This window comes from Mobula hypostoma, chromosome 14, assembly GCF_963921235.1.
Source record: "Mobula hypostoma chromosome 14, sMobHyp1.1, whole genome shotgun sequence".
Classification (NCBI taxonomy): domain Eukaryota; kingdom Metazoa; phylum Chordata; class Chondrichthyes; order Myliobatiformes; family Myliobatidae; genus Mobula; species Mobula hypostoma.
In genome coordinates, this window is record NC_086110.1 from 18,943,743 (window position 1) to 18,964,903 (window position 21,161).

General features: G+C 43.9%; 1 protein-coding gene across 5 annotated transcripts in view; it reads right to left on the reverse strand.

The window, feature by feature from the left end:
* cpne2 (copine II) overlaps positions 1-21,161 on the reverse strand; it is a 273,889-nt gene that overhangs the window by 110,689 nt on the left and 142,039 nt on the right. For all 5 annotated transcript variants that reach the window (XM_063066745.1, XM_063066743.1, XM_063066741.1 and 2 more), the window contains one exon: positions 14,448-14,581. In XM_063066745.1, coding sequence (XP_062922815.1) covers positions 14,448-14,581 — 134 coding nt within the window. The remainder of the gene's footprint in view (positions 1-14,447; positions 14,582-21,161) is intronic.

Here is a 21,161-nt window from a genome sequence, read left to right on the forward strand (position 1 = left end):
TGCAAGACCATGGTGTTCCTACATCTCCCGTCTCCCTGCGTGCGAGAGGACACAGGGTTGGGACATGTGCCTGTGAAGGTCTAGCCAAGTAACTACGTCGTACGTGGTAGCTGGCACACTGCAGCTGCTGTGATGGTGGATGGAGTGAGCTTTTGGTCCCGCATTAATCAAGCAGGTTGTTTCGACCTGGGTGGTGTCAAGGTTGTTCACAGAGCCTGTCAGGACCGCACTCTGACGGGTGAATGCCGGGTATCCTATCACATCCCAGATCTGTCCCTTGTAGATGGCAGAGAGCCGCCTGCCTTCTTGTCAGCACGTCACGACGAGATACCCAGCCACTGACTGCCCTTGCAGCCAGAACTAGAATCAGGTTTATCGTCAGTGACTTGTGTGTGGAACTTTGCGACACCATTACAGTGCAAAACACCAAAGTTCACTGTAAGTTATAATAAGAGATATGTAAAAATAAATATAATCATGAGCTAGCGTTCATGGCCCATTCTGAAATCTGACAGCGGAGGGGAAAAAGCTGTTCCTAAAACACTGAATGTGCATCATCAGGCTCCTACACCTCCTCTCTGATGGTGGTCCAATCCACTCTATATAGTTAAGCTGAGTGAAATAGAATTAGATCTGGTGTCTGCAAACTGGGAAGACACATGCCACTGTGGGCCATTAAGTGTCAATGGACTCAGAGTCCACCACAGGTTGTAACCGTACGTTTAGGTTAGGGAACCAGTCCTGGCTCATTGCAGGATGCAGAGGAGCATGCTGGGAACTCCACCCTGAAGTTAAGGTGGCAAGATGGGGAAGCCAGATGTGTGCTCCGTTGCGGCAGAGTGAACCCATTGCTGAACAGCTCAGATTAAAGCCCAGCACAAAGGTGAACACCGCAGAACCTCAAACAAAGGAGCAGGTCTGAAGCTCCTGAAAGATTTTTTTGGAAAGCTGCTGGCGGGTGGTGACGGGGAGGGTGTTAAATTTGAACATGCCTGAAGAGGGCTCTGAACAGCTTGTACAGCACCTTGGTACCCTGCTCACTATTGCATCGGATCAGCACGTCAACCAAATCTGGGTGGAAGTTTAGCAACAAGGAAACATTACTTAACAGTGTTTGAAACACATTTCAATAAATAAACCTGCAGGAACTGTTGAGTTTTTAAATCTAAAGGGTTAGTTTGGACACATGAACTTCTCTCCAAATCCTGGGAATTATAAGTTTCCCTTTTGAATATTCTCTAAAAACAATTATTTCCTCGTGTCACTTTCTCGATAATTAATTCAGGGACATGGCTGAACCTTTGAAGATATCTTTCCCCAGCATTAACAGCCAATGATGCTGACAGGTCCCTGACTGGGCTGCATCCTAAATCAGCTCATTCAGTTCACCTCCACGTAACAGAGTTAAACTGCTGAGTGTAGTAATTGAAAGGTGATGCATTGTGGTGCTGGTGACCTGAGTAGTTGCACTATTTAACTAATCACAACTTGATTGCCCCCCCCACCTCCAAGTGGTATCCAGTCTCATTATGTATCAACAACCTGCTTATTGTCTGCCAATTAATGTTCCAGCTGTACCACTCATTTCCAAGCCTCCTGGCAGTCCTGATGCAGACATGAATGGGAGAACTGAATACCAGCCAATAGTAATTAGCTGCTGCCCACAGCGGGTAGAGTTTGATAGACTACACAGCACCTGGCCTGTTTACTCTACCCCTCTCTCCACAGATGCTGCCTGGCCTACTGAGCATTTTCTGATTCATTTGATTCTGTGACAGAGGATGGCATCAAATAGCTGAAGCAAAACTGAAAATGGAATGACAGAGAAGTTACACCTGATATATCACATCGGATGACAATTGCAGTTCGTCAGGAGTAAGTCATCAGAGTTAAGATCACTTCACGGAACTGTATGCGCTGCGGTCTTCGAATATCTAACCAATATCGTCTTCCTTAATACGGCTAGGACGTGGCTGACCATTGTTATTTCATAACTCTTCTTAAAGTAACACAAGCCCTTCTAAGTAACAGCAAGGCTTAGACAACAGCTGAATTCGAGAAAGCAAAACACAGAAATTGCTGGCAACAGGAATTCTGCAGATGCTGGAAATTCAAGCAACTTTTATGTGTGTTACAGAAATTGCTGGACACACTCAGCTGATTCGGCAGAACCTGTGAAAAGAGAAACAGATTCTGACCAGTCTTCGATCCCAAATGTTAACTCTGCTCCCTTTCCACTGCCATTGTTTGACTTGCTAAGTTTTTCTAGCATCTTAATGGTTTTGTTTCAGATTTCCAGCATCTGTATTTTTTTTTAAATCTGAAGTGTATCGACAGCTAGAATTGAATGACAAGTGGCAGGTATTGATTACTTTGAGAGAGAGCAGGCCAACAAATCCTCTTGTGGCCACAACACTGATCCCACCGCAGTCATCATCTCCAGGCTCACCACAGAGATGTGACAAAAACTTGCCTGGTTGAGCGTGACACGGTAGCATAGTGGTCAGCACGTTGCTTTACAGCCATCACAGGTCGGGGTTCAATTCCCGCCACTGTACATTGTCCCCTTTACCGCGTGGGTTTCCTTCAAGGAGTCCGGTTTCCTTTCACACTCTATAGACGTACGGTTACAGTTAGCCAGTTGTGGGCATGCTATGTTGGTACTGGAAGCCTGGCGATACTTACAGGTTGCCAAGCACAATCCTTGCTGATTTGATTTGACACACTGCATGTTTTGATGTACATGTGACAAATAAAGCTTATCTATCTCAACAGAGCTATCCAACTCCATTCCTCCACTACCCTACCAATTATTTCCCCCAAGCGCATCTCCAAATTCCTTCTGAAAACCTCAATCTCCTTTGGCACTGTCGGAGGTGCGGTAGGCAGCAATGCAAAGCAGGAAACATCTTCCTGTAAATCTCTCACACTTACTGTACAAACAGCGAATTCCAAGTCCCTCAACCCTCCTCACATCCCATTCGCATCTTTTGTCCTTAGATCAAGTGTTCTGGTCCCTGAACCCTCTGCTGATGGATTTAGCTTTCTTTCATTTACTATGTTGAAATATACTTACAATCTCGCGGCAGTGAGTCATAATTTGAAGTAATGAGTGAGCGAGAGACAACAGTGCAGGGCAGGAGCCATTTGAAAAGAACAAATCTCGTCAGGAGTGAGTTTTATTTAGGTCAATAAAAGGAAGGGAGGTGTAAGCCACTGCTGGAATGGGCCAGTCTTAGATTGGAAGGCTTTGGTTCAACAGGCTTGGGTAAGCACAGCTAGAGGTTCCAAGTGAGTTTTTCTCCCCTCTTTCTTTGTCCATTAGTGTACAGCTACTGCTCTGAGACGGAATGCAGTCCAGAGTTCCTTGTGTGAGATGTTGGGACACTTGGAGACCTCCAGCCTTCCAGATAGATACATCAGCATGAAGAGCAGCTCCTGAGAGATCGTGCCAAGGAACTGGAGCTGCAGGCCAATGACCTTCAGCTCAAATGGGAGAATGAGGGGGTTATAGGTAGGAGCTAAGTTGTAGGAAGTAGTTACCTGGGGACTGTCAGGAGAGGGAAAGGGAATATGCAGCCCGTGCAGAGCACCCCGTGGCCATTCCCCCCACTGAGGATATGGCTTAGGATATTGTTGGGGGGAGAGCTACCCACAGTGACCAAGTCTCTGGCACGGAGTCTAGCTCTGTGGTTCAGAAGGGAAGGAGGGAGAAATGGAGTGCAGTAGTGAGAGGGGATTCCATAGTTAGAGGAGCACAGCAGGAGATTCTGTGGGCGTGAAAATGACACACGGATGGTATTTTGCTTTGTAGGTACTAGAGGCTTCCGTTAGTCTTGCGAGACCGTGGATCTGCGCCTGGAAAGTCTTCACTCTCCAGGGTGCACAGGCCTGGGCAAGGTTGTATGGAAGGCCAGCAGTTGCCCATGCTGCAAGTCTCCGCTCTCCACAACACCAATGTTGTCCAAGGGACCCATACAGCTTGGCACCAGGGTCATCGCAGAGCAATGTGTGATTAAGTGCCTCGCTCAAGGACACAACACGTTCCCTCGGCTGGGGCTCGAACACACGATCTTCAGGTAGCTAGTCCAACGCCTTAACCACTTGGCCACATGCCCACACTACTAGAGGCAGGGATGTCATAAATCAGGTCCACAGCATTCTAACGGGGGAGGGTGAGCAGCCAGAAGTCCTGGTACATATTGATAGCCAGTGACATAGGTAGAAAAAGGGAGGAGGTCCTGAAGAGAGAATATAAAGAGTTAAGTAGAAAGCTGAAAAGCAGGACCTCCAGGGTGGTAACCCCTGGATTACTGCCTGTGCCACGCAACAGCAAAGGTAAGAATAGGATAATTTGGCAGGTGAATGTGTGGCTGAGGAATTGGTACACGGGCCAAGGTTTCACATGTCTGGATCACTGGGATTTCTTCTTGAGGTAGTTATGAGCTGTACAAAAACAACGGGCTACAACTGAACCTGAGGGGAGGGTGGCAATATCCTTGCGGGCAAGTTTGCTAGATTTGTTGGGGATGGTTTAAACTAGTTTGGCAGGGGGATGCGAAGCACAGTGATAGTGTCGAGGATGGGGCAATAGGTATACAAGCAGATACAGTGTGTAGTGAAACTGGGAGGAAGGGAATACAGATGATAGGACAAAATTGCAGCCAATGGGATGGGTTGAAGTATAACATGGGAGGAAAATCTAAAAGGGTGATGCATGCAGGGCTGAAGGTATTATATTTTGAATGCACTCAGTATATGGAATAAGGTAGATGATCTTGTAGTTCTGTTAGAAACTAGCAGGTATGATGTTGTGGGCATCACTGAGTTGTGGCTGAAAGAAGATCATAGATCTGTGCTTAACATCCAAGGCTACACACTGTAGCAAAAAGACAGGATGGTAGGTGGGGGGGGGGGCGGGTGGGGTGGCTCTTTTGCTTAAAAAATATAAAATCAAACCCTTAGAAAGAGGTGATATTGGATCGAAAGGTGCAGAATCCTTGTGGGTAGGGTTAAGGAACTGCAAAGGTAAAAAGACCCTGATGGGATTTGTATCTAGGCCTCCAAACAGTAGCTAGAATGGAGATAGAAAAGGCATATAAAAATGCAGTGTTACGATAGTCATGGGGATTTCAATATGCAGGTAGATTGGGAAAATCAGGTTGGTGCTGGATCCCAAGAGAGGGAATTTCTAGAACCCCTATGAGATGGCTTTTTAGAGCAGCTTGTGTTGGAGCCCACTAGAGGCAAGGCAATTCTGGATTGGTGGATTGGGTGTTGTATAATGAACCAGATTTGATTAAGGAGCTTAAGGTAAAGGAATCTTTAGGAGATAGTGATCATAATATGATAGAATTCACCCTGCAGTTTGAGAGGGAGAAGATAAAGTCAGATGTATCAGTATTACGGTGGAGAAAAGGAAATTACAGAGGCACGAGATAGGAGCTGGCAGAAGTACATTGGCAGGGGACTCTAGCAGGGTTGACAGCAGAACAGCAATGACTGGAGTTTCTGGGGGCAATTCACAGATAGATACATTCCAAAGATTAAGTAGTATTCTGAAGGGAGGATGAGGCAACCATGGCTAACAAGGGAAACCAAAGACAGCATAAAAGCAAAAGAGACAGCATATAATACAACAAAAATTAATGGGAAAGTTGGAGGAATTGGAAGCAGAAAGCAACTCAGCAGGTCAGGAAGCATCTATGAAAGGACTCAGCTCAAAACACTGGTCCTTTATTCCTCTCCATAGATGCTGCCTGACCTGCTGATTTCCTCCAGTATTTTGTGTGTGCTACTCCTTTTCATGGTTTGATGTACACGTATACCCAAGCCCCTTTGTTCATTCCCACCCTTTAGAATTGTGCCTTTCATCTATATTGCTTGATGTTACTTCCCACTACTCTGTGTTAAATTTCATCCTCTTGTCTGTGTAATGCTGGATGAATCTACATGATCTTGTCCTCACCAGTGTGTCCACAAGACCAGCAAGAGACTCATTTCATTACTCTACAAGCCTGTCCCCTCATCAACAAGGCACAGATCTGGACTATGATGCGATACTCCCCACTTACATGGATGAGTACAGTTCCAAACGTCACAACACCCTCCCGGACAAGCCGGCTCACTTGGCTGGTACCCCTCACCCCATCGAACAGCTCAAGCACTCATTCCATCCAGCACGTGTGTGTGGAGCCTGCAGAGTGTATCACCCTGCCGCTCAGATACATTCATTCTACCACCAGTTTACCATGCAGTGTAGAACGTTTGACCCGATCGCTGTGGTCCATTCAGGATTCACTGTCCTCAAGATTGCACGTGATTAAGCACAGCTCCAAAACCACTTTCAAACTGGCCAGTGACAGTGCTGTTGGTGGACATGTCACAGGTAGTGACAAGTCAACCATAACCACAACAATAACCTCGTGCTGAATGTCAGCAAGACTGATTGTTGACTTCAGGAAGGCGAAACAAGGTGAACATGTATCTTGTCTGCATTAGGGAAATTGGTGGTGGGGGTAGAAACTGACTGTCAACTTCGGGAAGGGGAAACATGATGAACAGGCATACATCTAAATTATGGAAATCAATGGCGGAGAGAGACAGGAGCTGTAAATCCCTGAGTTTTAACATATTGGATGACCTGCCCTGAGTCCAGTACATCAGATGTAATCATAAGGAAAGCACACCAGTGTCTTTACTTTCTTTGGAGGTTAAGGAGGTTTATATTATCATTGAACACTCTAACAAACCTCTACTGATGTACTGTTGAAAGTACCCTGACCGGTTGCATCATAGACTGGTACGGCAATTTGAATGTGCAGGAACTGGAGAAACTGCAGAGGCCTGTGGACTCTGCCCAGTACATCACAGGCAGATTCCTCCTCACCTTTGATAGTATCGACAGGAGGTACCGCCTTAAGAAAGATTTCCACCGTCTGGGCCATGCCATCTTTTTGCATCTACCAGCAGGCAAAAAGTACAGAAACCTGAAGTCCCTCACCACCAGGTCAAGAATACTTACTTACCTTTAACAATTCAATTCTAGAATCAACTGGCAAAACCCTGATCACTACAGTTTAGCAACACCATGTACACTTTGACTACTTTACATTAAAATGAACTTTACTTTTTTGTTCTAATAGATGTTTACGATATATGTTTTTCATGTAAATGGAGAATTTCTGACTGTGAAGCTACAGCAAGCTAGTTTTTTATTCCATCTATGCATGCATGTGTTTGTGAATGTAACAATAAACTCCATTTGAGATCGCTCGCGCACTGTGTTGGTGAAATGCGCAATCTACTGAATGCACCACTCTAATTCACCATGGTTACTTCATCAGAATGTCTTAACTCTGACATCTTCAAGACCAGCAATATTGTGTGAACATTATCATCTTCGAGTCACCCTCCACACATACCACTCTGACTAAATTTACATAGGAAAGGCAATGACTGCTTCCTTCCAGAAATGTCCGCATTCTGAAAAATGATTTTCAAAAAGTATCTGTCCTAATCAAACTCAGTACAGTAGACCACCAGCAATTAATATAAATGAAAGCTTTGGGATATGTCTTCCTACTTCTGTGGATCACGCTGTCAAGTACAAAAAAAATTCTGTCACACATTAGAAAGGACAAATAAAACTAATGATTATCAATCTGCAGGAAAAACTATTCAGTAATTGGAAAAGCTTCCAATTATACTCAACACACTTTTAAACTCATTCTGACGACTGCTAAAAATAATCACCTTTCATCGGACTTCAGTAAGGCAGATCAATCAGTTTAGTAGCCTTTAGTGCAAGCTAACAGCAAAATAAAACATGGTAGATAACAGCATACAGAACCGGAGGACTTGTATAACAGGTTATCGTTCAGGGTTAGCTCAACAGGACATCTGTACAGAAGCCACTCTGTCTTCAAATCCAACCAATTAACCATTAGACAAGCTTGTCATACACATTGTGGCCACTTTATTAGGTACACTTGCTCATTAATGCAAATATCTAATCAGCCAATCACGTGGCAGCAGCTCAATGCATAAAAGCATGAAGACACGGTCAAGAGGTTCAGTTCTTGCTTAGGTCCAAATATCAGAATGGGGAAGAAATGTGATCTAAGTGACTTGGACCAGGGAATGATTGTTGGTGCCGGACAGGGTGGTTTGAATGTCTCAGAAACTGCTGATCTCCTAGGATTTTCATGCATAGCAGTCTCTAGAGGTGATAGAGAATGGTGCGAGAAACAAAAAAAATTTCATTGAGCAGCAGTTCTGTGAGCAAAAATGCCTTGTTAATGAGATAGGTCAGAGGAGAATAGCCAGACTGGTTCAAGCTGACAGGAAGGTGACAGTAACTCTAACTATGTGTTACAACAGTCATAGTCATAGTCATACTTTATTGATCCCGGGGGAAATTGGTTTTTGTTACAGTTGCACCATAATAATAAATAGTAATAGAACCATAAATAGTTAAATAGTAATATGTAAATTATGCCAGTAAATTATGAAATAAGTCCAGGACCAGCCTATTGGCTCAGGGTGTCTGACCCTCCAAGGGAGGAGTTGTAAAGTTTGATGGCCACAGGCAGGAATGACTTCCTATGACGCTCTGTGCTGCATCTCGGTGGAATGAGTCTCTGGCTGAATGTACTCCTGTGCCCAACCAGTACATTATGTAGTGGATGGGAGACATTGACCAAGATGGCATGCAACTTAGACAGCATCCTCTTTTCAGACACCACCGTGAGAGAGTCCAGATCCATCCCCACAGCATCACTGGCCTTACGAATGAACTTGTTGATTCTGTTGGTGTCTGCCACCCTCAGTCTGCTGCCCCAGCACACAACAGCAAACATGATCGCACTGGCCACCACAGACTCGTAGAACATCCTCAGCATCGTCCGGCAGATGTTAAAGGACCTCAGTCTCCTCAGGAAATAGAGACGGATCTGACCCTTCTTGTAGACAGCCTCAGTGTTCTTAGACCAGTCCAGTTTATTGTCAATTCATATCCCCGGGTATTTGTAATCCTCCACCATGTCCACACTGACCCCCTGGATGGAAACAGGGGTCACCGGTACCTTAGCTCTCCTCAGGTCTACCACCAGCTCCTTAGTCTTTTTCACATTAAGCTGCAGATAATTCTGCTCACACCATGTGACAAAGTTTCCTACCGTAGACCTGTACTCATAGAAACATAGAAACATAGAAAATAGGTGCAGGAGTAGGCCATTCGGCCCTTCGAGCCTGCACCGCCATTCAGTATGATCATGGCTGATCATCCAACTCAGAACCCTGTACCAGCCTTCCCTCCATACCCCCTGATCCCTTTAGCCACAAGGGCTATATCTAACTCCCTCTTAAATATAGCCAATGAACTGGCCTCAACTGTTTCCTGTGGCAGAGAATTCCACAGATTCACCACTCTCTGTGTGAAGAAGTTTTTCCTAATCTCGGTCCTAAAAGGCATCCCCTTTATCCTCAAACTGTGACTCCTCGTTCTGGACTTCCCCAACATCGGGAACAATCTTCCTGCATCTAGCCTGTCCAATCCCTTTAGGATTTTATATGTTTCAATCAGATCCCCCCTCAATCTTCTAAATTCCAACGAGTATAAGCCTAGTTCATCCAGTCTTTCATCATATGAAAGTCCTGCCATCCCAGGAATCAATCTCAACCTCATCTCCCTTGCTGATGCATCCAACTATGGCAGAGTCATCCGAAAACTTCTGAAGATGACAAGACTCTGTGCAGTAGTTGAAGTCCGAGGTGTAAATGGTGAAGGGAAAGGGAGACAAGACAGTCCCCTGTGGAGCCCCAGTGCTGCTGATCACTCTGTCGGACACACAGTGTTGCAAGCACACGTACTGTGGTCTGCCAGTCAGGTAATCAAGAATCCATGATACCAGGGAAGCATCCACCTGCATTGCTATCAGCTTCTCCCCCAGCAGAGCAGGGTGGATGGTGTTGAACGCACTGGAGAAGTCTAAAAACATGACCTGCACAGTGCTCGCTGGCTTGTCCAGGTAGGCGTAGACACGGTTCAGCAGGTAGACGATGGCATCCTCAACTCCTAGTCGGGGCTGGTAGGCGAACTGGAGGGGATCTAAGTGTGGCCTGACCATAGGCCGGAGCAGCTCCAGAACAAGTCTCTCCAGGGTCTTCATGATGTGGGAGGTCAATGCCACCGGTCTGTAGTCATTGTGGCCGCTGGGGCGTGGCGTCTTCGGCACAGGGACGAGGCAGGACGTCTTCCACAGTGCAGGAAACCTCTGGAGCCTCAGGCTCGGGTTGAATACATGGCGAAGTACTCCACATAGCTGAGGGGCACAGGCTTTGAGCACCCTGGTACTGACACCATCCGGTCCTGCAGAACAGCATCTCTGAACACACAAAATGTTGAACTTTGAAGTGGATGGGTGACAGCAGCAGAAGACCATGAACGCAAGGAATATACTCGGTGGTTACTTTATAAGGCATCTCCTGTATCTAATCAAGTTGCCACTGAGTGCATTTTAATTCAGATTCAGTCCAGCAGATCCAAAAGTGATCTTGTGTAGGAAATGGACTACACCATTCAAAGCATGTAGCAACATATTCCTGTTATCATCCACTAAATTTTCCACGTTGCTAAACCTTACAGTTTATAGTGATCAGAAGCAGTGATTTTGTTTGTAAAATATGTAAAATCTTATGATGACAATGAACAAGACTCAAGGGAATAATTCTCAGTTTGACGATATTACCACAAAGTCAATTATTATGAATAATATTATGTTAATTATTTGATAGAACAAATGGAAAATTCACATTTATAACATAGAACAGCACAGTACAGCATAGGCCCTTTGGCCCACAATGTTGTGTCAACTCTTTAACCTACTCTGTGATCAATCCAACCCTTCCTTCCCACATACTTCTCCAGTTTTCTTTCAGTTAACTGCCTATCTAAGCCTTTTAACTGTCCTTAATGTACCTGCCTCCACCCCTGGCAGCTTGTTCCATGCACCTACCACACGTATGTGAAGAACAGGAGGAGGCTAGAGTGAGGATAGGTCAAAACAGGGATGAAAGAGGAAACGTGCTAGGAGTCAGAGTAGGTAGGGGAGTTCCTTCATGATTACTTTGGGTTTCACTATTCACCATTGGGCGAGACCTTGATGTTAAGGAAGAGGAGGTGCTGAAACATTTGCTGGATAGGTAGGTCTCCGGGGCCAGAGGGGATATGCTCCAGGTTACTGCAGGAAGCAAGGGAAGAGAATGCTGCACCTATGACGATGATATTTCTGTCCTCACTGGCCACTGCAGCAGTGAGGGTGGAAAATGTTTTTCTCTTGTTGAAGGAAGGTAATCTGGAGAATTATGGATCAGTGAGTCTTAGGTCAGTGGTGCGAAAACTACTGGATGGTGTAGAAAGTTATCGTAGGGTACAATGGGATATTGATAGGATGCAGTACTGGTGGAAATGGCTAATATAAGAGGGCATCATTTTAAAGTGATTGGAGGAAGGGGTGCAGTGGGGATATCAGAGTTCGTTTTTTTTGTTACACAGAGAATGAGCTGTCAGAGGTGGAGGCCGATACATCAGGGACTGCTTATGATCACTGTCATCTGTAAGGTTTAGCAACATGGAAAATTCATGGGATGATAGCAGCAATACACCACTACATGTCCAGGACCCATCTAACATTATCCGCCCCATTTAAACCTTTTGCACTGAGGAGATACCAATCAATATTAGGGAAGTTGAAGTCACCCATGACAACAGCCCTGTTATTTTTGTATCTTTCCAAAATCTGTCTCCCGACTTGCACCTCCATGCAATTTAGTTTGGATCTTAGAAGATGTTATTAGCTTGGATATTTCCGTTAATCTGTCATCGCCGTAATAGAACTTCTCTCAGCAGTGCAGCAAAGATAGCTTGAAGGGAGATAAGAATTTATTGCCCACCCACAATATACTGCAAATCTCATGGGCCTGACTGTCAATGCAAAGAATACCTCCAGCGCCCTTTCAGTAAAGCTGGTGATCGGCTGCCTTCCTGAGTCACTGCAGTCCTTGTTCTAACTTCTGATCTGGGTGTTAAGCACTTATGAAACACCTTGAGACGTTTTACTATACCAAAGACAATATATCAAATATCAGGGAGAAACTCTTGTATACTGAATGCAGAATCATCACTAACTTCCATCCTTTGTCAATTAGGAACACAATCTGTTTTGCATGACGCAAACACTGGGAAGGTTGCTCATTTTATAGATTTTTAAACAGGTTAGGTAGGCTTGGAAATAGAAAGGTTATGATGTATAATGATTAAGTTACCAAGTTAGCATTTGCATCTGCTCTGTAGCTCTGGGGGGTGGGGGCACAATTCCTAGCACAGGTGTCCCCTGCTAACTGAAAGTACGGCATTCCTATGAAACCGTTCGTAGCCGAAATGGCGTAAAGCGAAGAAGCAATTACCAGTAATTTATATGGGAAAAATTTTTGAGCGTTCCCAGACCCAAAAAATAACCTACCAAATCATACCAAATAGCACATAAAACCTAAAAAAAAGGCACGTACACACATGCGCACACACCAGCCCGTGCAAGGCTGCATGGTCACGGTAGTCTTTCTTGGGGTAAACACATGTTTAAAGCGGGTGCCTTTTTGCTATATAAAGTAGAAATAATGTATGTAGTGTAGTTTCACTTACCAGAATCGGGAAGATTTAGCCAAAAACTGATTTGTAGAAAAAAAATCAGCACGTACACGCATGCGCACACACCTGCCCACGCAAGGCTACAGGGTCATGGTAGTCATTCTCGGGGCAAACACAAGTTTAAAGCGGGCACCTTTTTTCGTAAAAGCGAAAATCCTCCGGATTTCTTTTGGTTAGCGAAAACAGGTACAAACGTAGGTCTTTCGTAAAAGCAAATTGGCACAAAGTGAACTTTTGTAAAGCGGGGGACACCTGTAAATCCATCTGGAAATGATGGAAAAGTATAAAATTTAATGATGGTGGCCATCATACCCAGTTGTTGCAAAGACCCATCGGAGTCACAGGAGTCTGCTGCCCTTGTCTGGTCTGAAACATAGGCGACTCCAGACTGACAGATGTGGTTAATGGCAAGGTGCCACTTCCATTCAGGTGAGTCAATAAATGAGGGCACAACCCAAAAACAAATGGAGACAAATACATGAAACCACAGAGCAGCCATGGTCAGACCAAGTGACAGTCTAAATCTCCTCAGTGGCCACCTATACCCAATAACGTGGTCACTGAGTGTACATGGTCTTCATATCCACTTCAAGGCTCGACGTGCTATGCATTCTGAGATACTCTTCTGCACTCCATTGTTGTAACACATGGTTATTTGAGTTACTGTCACCTTCCTGTCAGCTTGAACCAGTCCAGCCATTCTCCTTTGATATCTCTTATTTACAAGGTGTTTTTGCCCACAGAACCGCTGCTCAGTGGAGTTTTGGTTTTTGTTTTTCACACCATTCTCTGTAAACTCTAGAGACTGCTGTGCGTCAAAATCTCAGGAGATCAGCAGTTTCTGAGATACTCAAACCACCCCAATTGGCACCAGCAGTCATTCCATGGACAAAGTCACCCAGACCATACTTTTTCCCCATTCCAATATTTGGTCTGAACAACAACTGAACCTCTTGCCCATGTCTGCATGCATTTATGCACTGAGTTGCTGCCACGTGATTGGCTGATTAGATTAACATTAACATTAATATTAAGATTAACATTAACGAGGTGTACAGGTGTACCTAATAAAGTGGCCACTGTCAGTAGTTTGCCCCGGTTGTTATGTTCACATAAATTAAAAGCCACCAATAATTAAGCCATCACCCCATGAGCAGAAGATTCCTGAACATCGCTGAATTATTGAAATCACACCCGTCCAGACCTGCAAGAAAGTTTTGCTTGCTGGCAGTAAATCTGTCCCCCCTGCCACTAATGCTCTGAAAAGGTGGCAAGAGGAGAAAACCAGGAACTCGCTGTTACTTGCACAGTTACTGGCGGGAAGAATTTCACTTTCTCAGTGCTTAAATCTATCAACTCAGAACAGCAATTTACAAGAGCTGGAACAGAGGAAGCAAAAAATCAAAATCTCTTCCAAGTACGTTAATTCTGCTAAAGTGACTGGCGCTGAACATTAGTCATTAGGTGAATCAATGAGTGGATTGACTGTATTCCATGTACTAAGTATTGCAAACCACTTAATTGAAAAGCATTTTATGCCTGAATTAGGCTGCTTTTCTGAAATGTTAAACTTGGCTCTAATGGAGTGAATAGGAATTGCTCCAGTACTCTGCCTTGATAAGAGCTATTATTACAGTTGGAAAAAGACTCTCCAAAATTGACTAACGTATGTGTTAAACTTACTGAGTTTCCAAACCCTTTCAACCTGCTTTCCCTACTAACAGCAAAGTGAACTCACGAGTCATAATCCTGGATGATCTGTCCCACTGCCCAAATAGCAGCAAGGTATTCATTTGATTCCATGGAGTTGATGTAATGCAGAGAGCTGGCATCACGAGGGTTTCCATTGGACGCTGTGAAGTCAATCCCAACCTAAGTAGAAAGCACATCATCGTATAAGAATTGCAATGAACTCCCACTTCCAAAGAAAAAAAGGCAAGTTTATTTCCCCTATTTCAAACCAATTGACTCACAGGGTTTATTTGTTTCAATTCCAAGGATGCTGAGGGCCGGCAAGCAGAAGCATAGCCCCATCCTGTCCTTTCGCGGTCTCCGCCCAACTTAAAAAAGATGGTGAGGCCCTCTTTAAATAAATCATTATGAAAGAACACACATTCCATCCTTCACCTGAGATACCATGCAGTCCAACACTTAGGGCAATACACCAAGCAGATATATGTGCTGCTTTTGAGACCTATGCCTGGCTGCTCTTAGCTCTGCCTTGTTTTCATGGAGGTGTGAATTAATTAATACAGTTATCTAAAAATAATGGTGAGGTTTTAAAATATGCCAAGAACCTGTAATCCACCAAGAATAATTGCTGCACAACCATATTCTCAGTTTTATTCATTTATTATTATTTTTATATTTGCACCGTGTGTTTTCTTCTGCCCAATGGCTGCCAGGCTTTGTTTGTATGTAGTTTTTCATTGACTGTATCATATTTCTTTGTCCTACTGTAAATGCCTGCAAGGAAATGAACCTCAAGGTTCATAAAAAATCTACTTTGAAGCAAGGGTTTTTGAAGTAATTTAATTAAGTTACAAAGAATTGTAAATATAGTCAGCTCCATCATGGGCACTAGCCTCCGTGGTATCCAGGACATCTTCAAGGAGCGGTGCCTCAGAAAGGCAGTGTCCCTCATTAAGGACCTCCAGCACCCAGGGCATGCCCCTTTCTCACTGTTACCATCAGGTAGGAGGTACAGAAGCCTGAAGGCACACACTCAGTGATTCAGGAACAGCTACTTTCCCTCTACCCTCTGAATTCTGAATGGTCATTGAACCTATGAACACTATCTCACTAGTTTTTTATTTCTATTTCTACACTACAGTATATGTACCTTACTGTGATTCACAGGTTTTTTTCTATTATTCTGTATTGCATTGTACTCTGCTGCAAAGTCAGCAAACTTCACAACGTATGCTGGTGATAACAAACCTGGTTCTGATTCTGAACTTTGAATCTCGTTGCCTCAAGCAATGCTGGCTACTGATGCATCATAAAATAACCCATTCAGCCCCCTGCCACCGATTCCACTGGGCACCAGCTACATTCCCGAACATCTCGCAGACATCCACTCTTCATCTGTGAGCCAAAGTACAGGGTATCAGTGGCCAGTGCTGAATGTGGTACTCTCTTCACACCAAGAGTGGTCCATGAATTACAATTCATGTCAAGATTTCTCCATCTCTCATTCTCATTTACTCCTAAATGATGGTCACTGGGGTTGTTCATAACAACTGTACTGTTGCACAGGTTAAATCAGCTATCTGACGTAGAATATCACAACATAGCTTCAGATTCTTAACTGCTCTAGTAGGACTTTTATCTGATTGCTTAAATCAGTTAGGTTCTGACTGAGTGGAGCCACAACAACAATCTCTCACTCAACATCAGCAAAACCAAAGAGCTGATTATTGACCGCAGGAGGAGGAAACCAGAGGCCCATGAGCCAGTCCTCATCAGGGGAGCAGAGATCAAAGGTTCAGTAACTTTAAATTCCTTGGCGTTAACATTTCCGAGGATCTGTCCTGTGACTAGCACGAAAGTGCCTCTACTTTCTTAGAAGCTAGTGCAGATTTGGCATGTCATCTAAAATTTGACAAACTTCTATAGATGCACAGTGGAGAGTATCCTGACTGGTTGCACCACAGCCTGGTATGGAAATAACTATGCCGAAGAATGGAAAAGCCGACACAAAGTAATGGATACAGCCCAGTCCATCACAGCAATGGATACACCCCCCCCACTGAGCATATCTCCAAGCAGTGCTGCCACAAGAAAGCAGCACCCTTCACCCCATCATCCAGGCCATGCTCTCCTCTCGCTGCTTCCTTCAGGAAGGAGATAGAGGAGCCTTAGATCCCACACTCTAGTTCGAGAACAGTTCTTACCTTCTCAACTGTTGGGCTCCTAAACCAGAATGGATAACTTAACTCACCTCAACACTGAACTGATTCCACAACCGATGGAATCACTTTCAAGAATTCTACTCCTCGTGTGCCTTCTATCTAATATAGTGTTGCTCTTTAGTTCAAGATTGCAACCGTAACCCATTGTTTATGGGTTTGTTCAAGCTACTATCTGAAATAGACATTAGCTTCACTCTCTCGACAAATCACGGGTCTAGTACTCATTTAAAATAGCAGATCTCAATGAAACCAGCCGCTTCCACTGGGACAATTTAACGCTGTTACTAAAATACATTTTACCCTACCTGAACATGGATCTGGACAGGAATGCTCCACATTGCAGTGTTCAGTGTGCTATTGGAATTGGAATTGGTTTATTGTTGTCACATGTACCGAGATGAAGAGAGACGCTTGTCTGTTCATACAGATAAAATCTTTCATACAGATAAAATCACTCATGCTGCACTGAGATAGAACAAGGTAAAACAATAATGATGCATAATGAAGTGTATATTGACTAGCCAGACTAACATTTCTCCCTCTTCCCTGAACCCTGATGTGTCCATTGACAACCTCAGGTCAACTTGTGACTAGCACGCTGCCTCTTGGAGCTTAGTTTACAACCCTATTGTCGACTGCATCTTGAGAATGCCTGCTACCTGACTAGCTCTGGCACATTAGCTTGTTTACCACAGGAAAACTCCTGCTATAACTCCACCTGCTCTCTATGTTTGAGATAACTGTCGGAGGCCCGATAAATTATGACAAAACCTGACTCGCTCTGGATAAAAACTTGAACTACTGTGCTGCTGCTACTGATGCTGCAGGGTCGCTTGTATTTTACCAGTTGATTCAATCTCATTTGGGGCAGAAGGAGTTGCAGTGGTTGAGAGGGGCTGATATCATATTTCCTGGCTGTCACGTGAACAGAGTAAAAGGTACTAGGACAGAAAAAGACACATGAACTGCGATTCAAAAAGTGAAACAAGAGGCATATTCTCACTCAAAGTTTCATTGCCCATCCTGAAAATTCCTGGACATAGTTCCCGAAGAGAGGCTTTTACCACACAGGGAACTTCCCACAGTGTTTTACTGAAGCCTACGCGATTTACTGGGTCTTTCTCTGAACAGTCTGATCCCCCCTGACTACCTTTTGTCTACATTAATCAGGGGAAGACTCACATCTAGTCAGTTTGCACCTGAATACACATACTGAATCTTTCCCTTCAAAATTTGATAAATATTAACAAAACATTGTGTTTGTGCAACCCACGATTTGCAAATTCAGTACAAAAAAATCCTTAAAAAGGCAAACCTCAAAACATCATCAAATGTCTCTCACGACAGAGCTGAATTATTCAAGCAATTAACATCAGAAGATTCAGTTTATACTTATCATGTTTATTAAGAAATCCATGTAATTACTGTTTCAGAGACTGGAGTACAAAATCCCAAAGCTGGTCAGTATTTGTGTCTTCAGTCGTTCCTCAACTTCCCCACAGTCCGGAATGTTTCCAGTGCTTAAATGTCATGTTTGTATCTTGGAGACAAACAATGGATACTCTGATCATAGTGGCTTTAATCATAATTTAAATCCAATTATTTTGATTACATAGCTCACCATTCTATTGGTTTTGTTGACTGCTGCAATACATCCAACATAAAAACTCTTATTTTGCCACTTATCTCTTTCACTTCCACTTGCATAGACAGATTTTACATCTGCCGGTGTAAGATTTTGTTACAATGCTAACCTGCCCTCATACTCAATTTCGACAATACACTGGGTATTTTCTCAGATGTTTCATTTACTGACACTTTCAACTGAATTTCCACAGTCAAATCATTCATAAAAATGGGAAGAAAGCAGGTTCCATGTCTCATAAGGTTCAATCACTATATCCCTGTGGTATAACTTCTCCTCAGCATTTACACCCCAATGGCGAATTTTACAATTCCCAGGTTTACCCTGCTCAGTAATAAGTGTAACGCGCTGTAATGTTTCACTGCTAATGTAATGGCCTCTCTGTAATGTTTCACGGCTAATGTAATGGTTTCTCTGTAGCAGCAATGTTTGGGTTATGACTTGAGATAACAGGGACTGGAATGTATGCTAGCCAATGAGAGGCATGTTGCTGTTTCTTGTGGGTCTGGGAGCAGGGATTTCGCGGCCTTTTGTTCGGTGGAAGATGGAGAGAGAAGATGCCGGAACGGGGAAGTCGTAGACTGCAGGGCGGAGTGGACTTGGAATGGGGTTGGGAGTCGACGACGCCCAGGGAGGAATTCGATGGAGAATGAACAGGCGGGAGAACCGTGAGTTCCAGCGTTGCAAAATAGACTGTCGCATGAGAATGGGCCCTTTTTCCTTTTTTTGTTTCTTTACTAACCCCATAGTCAAATAAAGAATTATAAAGCTCAGTCGTTTAATTGCACATCGTGTACTCTTTGTTCATTCGTGGTACTGATTTGTAACAGGGGAACACATCACGCAGCATCCACACAAACAAGATTTCTGAAGTTTGGCTGGGCTGGAGGCTGTCTTTCCCGAGAGTAAGCCGCAAGTCGAACCTGAGGGTTACATAAGGAACTATTACATACTTTTTGCAAGTTTGTTAGACTTGACATCAGCAGCATAGTTATGACTCCTTTGGTCCCCAGGTGATCTTTTAACCTTACTTCAAGTTTAAAATTTATTATTCTTGCTATTCTTATCATAACATTTTTCAGTTCACTTCATGATGACAGCAATACTGTGCTGGGATTTGAAAGTCTAACAGATTTCAAGTATAATGGAATATATTTTGAAATGCTTCCTAAAATGCTTGCTCCAGCAGAGTATCTTGAATGAAAACACAAGGCAAAAATACAAGAGATTTTGCAGATGCTGGAAATGCAGAGGAACTCGGCAGGTCGGGCAGCATCTATGGAGAGGAACAAACAGTCGATGTTGCAGGCCTCTATCACAGGAGCTAGGTACACTTGCAGAGTTTCCTAACTAATTCATGGGAAACATGTACTTATGTCCCAGTCAATCACCACAAACACTTTGATGGAAACTCAACCCCAGCACCACTGGTGACAGTGGCGTGGTGAAAAAGCTTTGACAGTTGATTCCTACTGCTGTTAACAACAAAACATCTTTCATCAAAACCATGGTGCTTTTTTACTGACAAGCCTGGGTATTAGAATCTGCCATCTGGAGCAATGACATTCTAATTGATCTTAAGACCTTCCTCTGGGCAACTTCTCTGTAATAAACCCTAAGCTTTGTTGAAACAGTCAGACCACTAACAGCAACTGAATATGGCACGGTCCTTATAAGATGTTGTATCCTCTAATTTATTGCTCCACAGTTCCAATAATATTTTAAAAACCCGACAAAAAGCTTAAGAGGATGGCAACTGATTGCGGGTCATTGCAACAACGACTGTTGATAAGGATTGTGATTCTCAACAGGGGTAGTTACGTGTCCTAAGGGGAAGTAGATGTTATTGGGGGGCATTCAAGATTCTTGGGGGGGTGGGCAATAAGTGGCATCCTATCTTGAGGCATAGACCTGACCAACCGTGTCAACTCATTGCTGCCATCAACATATGATAGGCACACACAAGAATATACATTGGCAAGACCCGACACAGACTGGGAGACCGTTTCACTGAACACCTACGCTCTGTCCGCCAGAGAAAGCAGGATCTCCCAGTGGCCACACATTTAAATACCACGTCCCATTCCCATTCTGACATGTCAATCCACAGTCTCCTCTACTGTCAAGATGAAGCCACACTAAGGTTGGAGGAACAACACCTTATATTCTGTCTGGGTAGCCTCCAACCTGATGGCATGAACATTGACTTCTCTAACTTCCATTAATGCCCCTCCTCCTCTTCTTACCCCATCCCTTATTTATTTTTATTTCCCCCCTTTTTTTCTTCTCTCTCTGTCCCTCTCACAATCACTCCTTGCCTATTTTCCATCTTCCTCTGGGCTCACCTCCCCCTTTCTTTCCCCCTAGGCCTCCCGTCCCATGATCCTCCCCCTTCTGCAGCTCTGTATCCCTTTTGCCAATCAATTTTCCAGCTCTTAGCTTCATCCCTCCCCCTCCTGGCTTCTCCTATCATTTCAGATCTCCCCCTCCCCTTCCCCCTCTCAAATCTCTTACTATCTCTTTTTTCAGTTAGTCCTGACGAAGGGTCTCGGCCCGAAACGTCGACTGTATCTCTTCCCAGAGATGCTGCCTGGCCTGCTGCGTTCACCAGCAATTTTGTGTGTGTTATCTGATAGGCATTCCCAGTTTGTGTTAATTTTTTGTTTTAATTTATTTTATTTTATTTTAATGATGGATAAATACACATGGAGCAATCTCCCTGAGTCTGATGGTAGTGAATCCTTGAATTCTTACCCTGCTAAGAAACAGAAACTGCAGAAAGTGCATCAATACAATGTTACATACCTGTGGTGTGGTTTTATTCTGTTCCATCAGATCAGCAATGCTCCGTCTATCTTATTTGTAATATTAAACTGTCTAATGAAGCCATAAA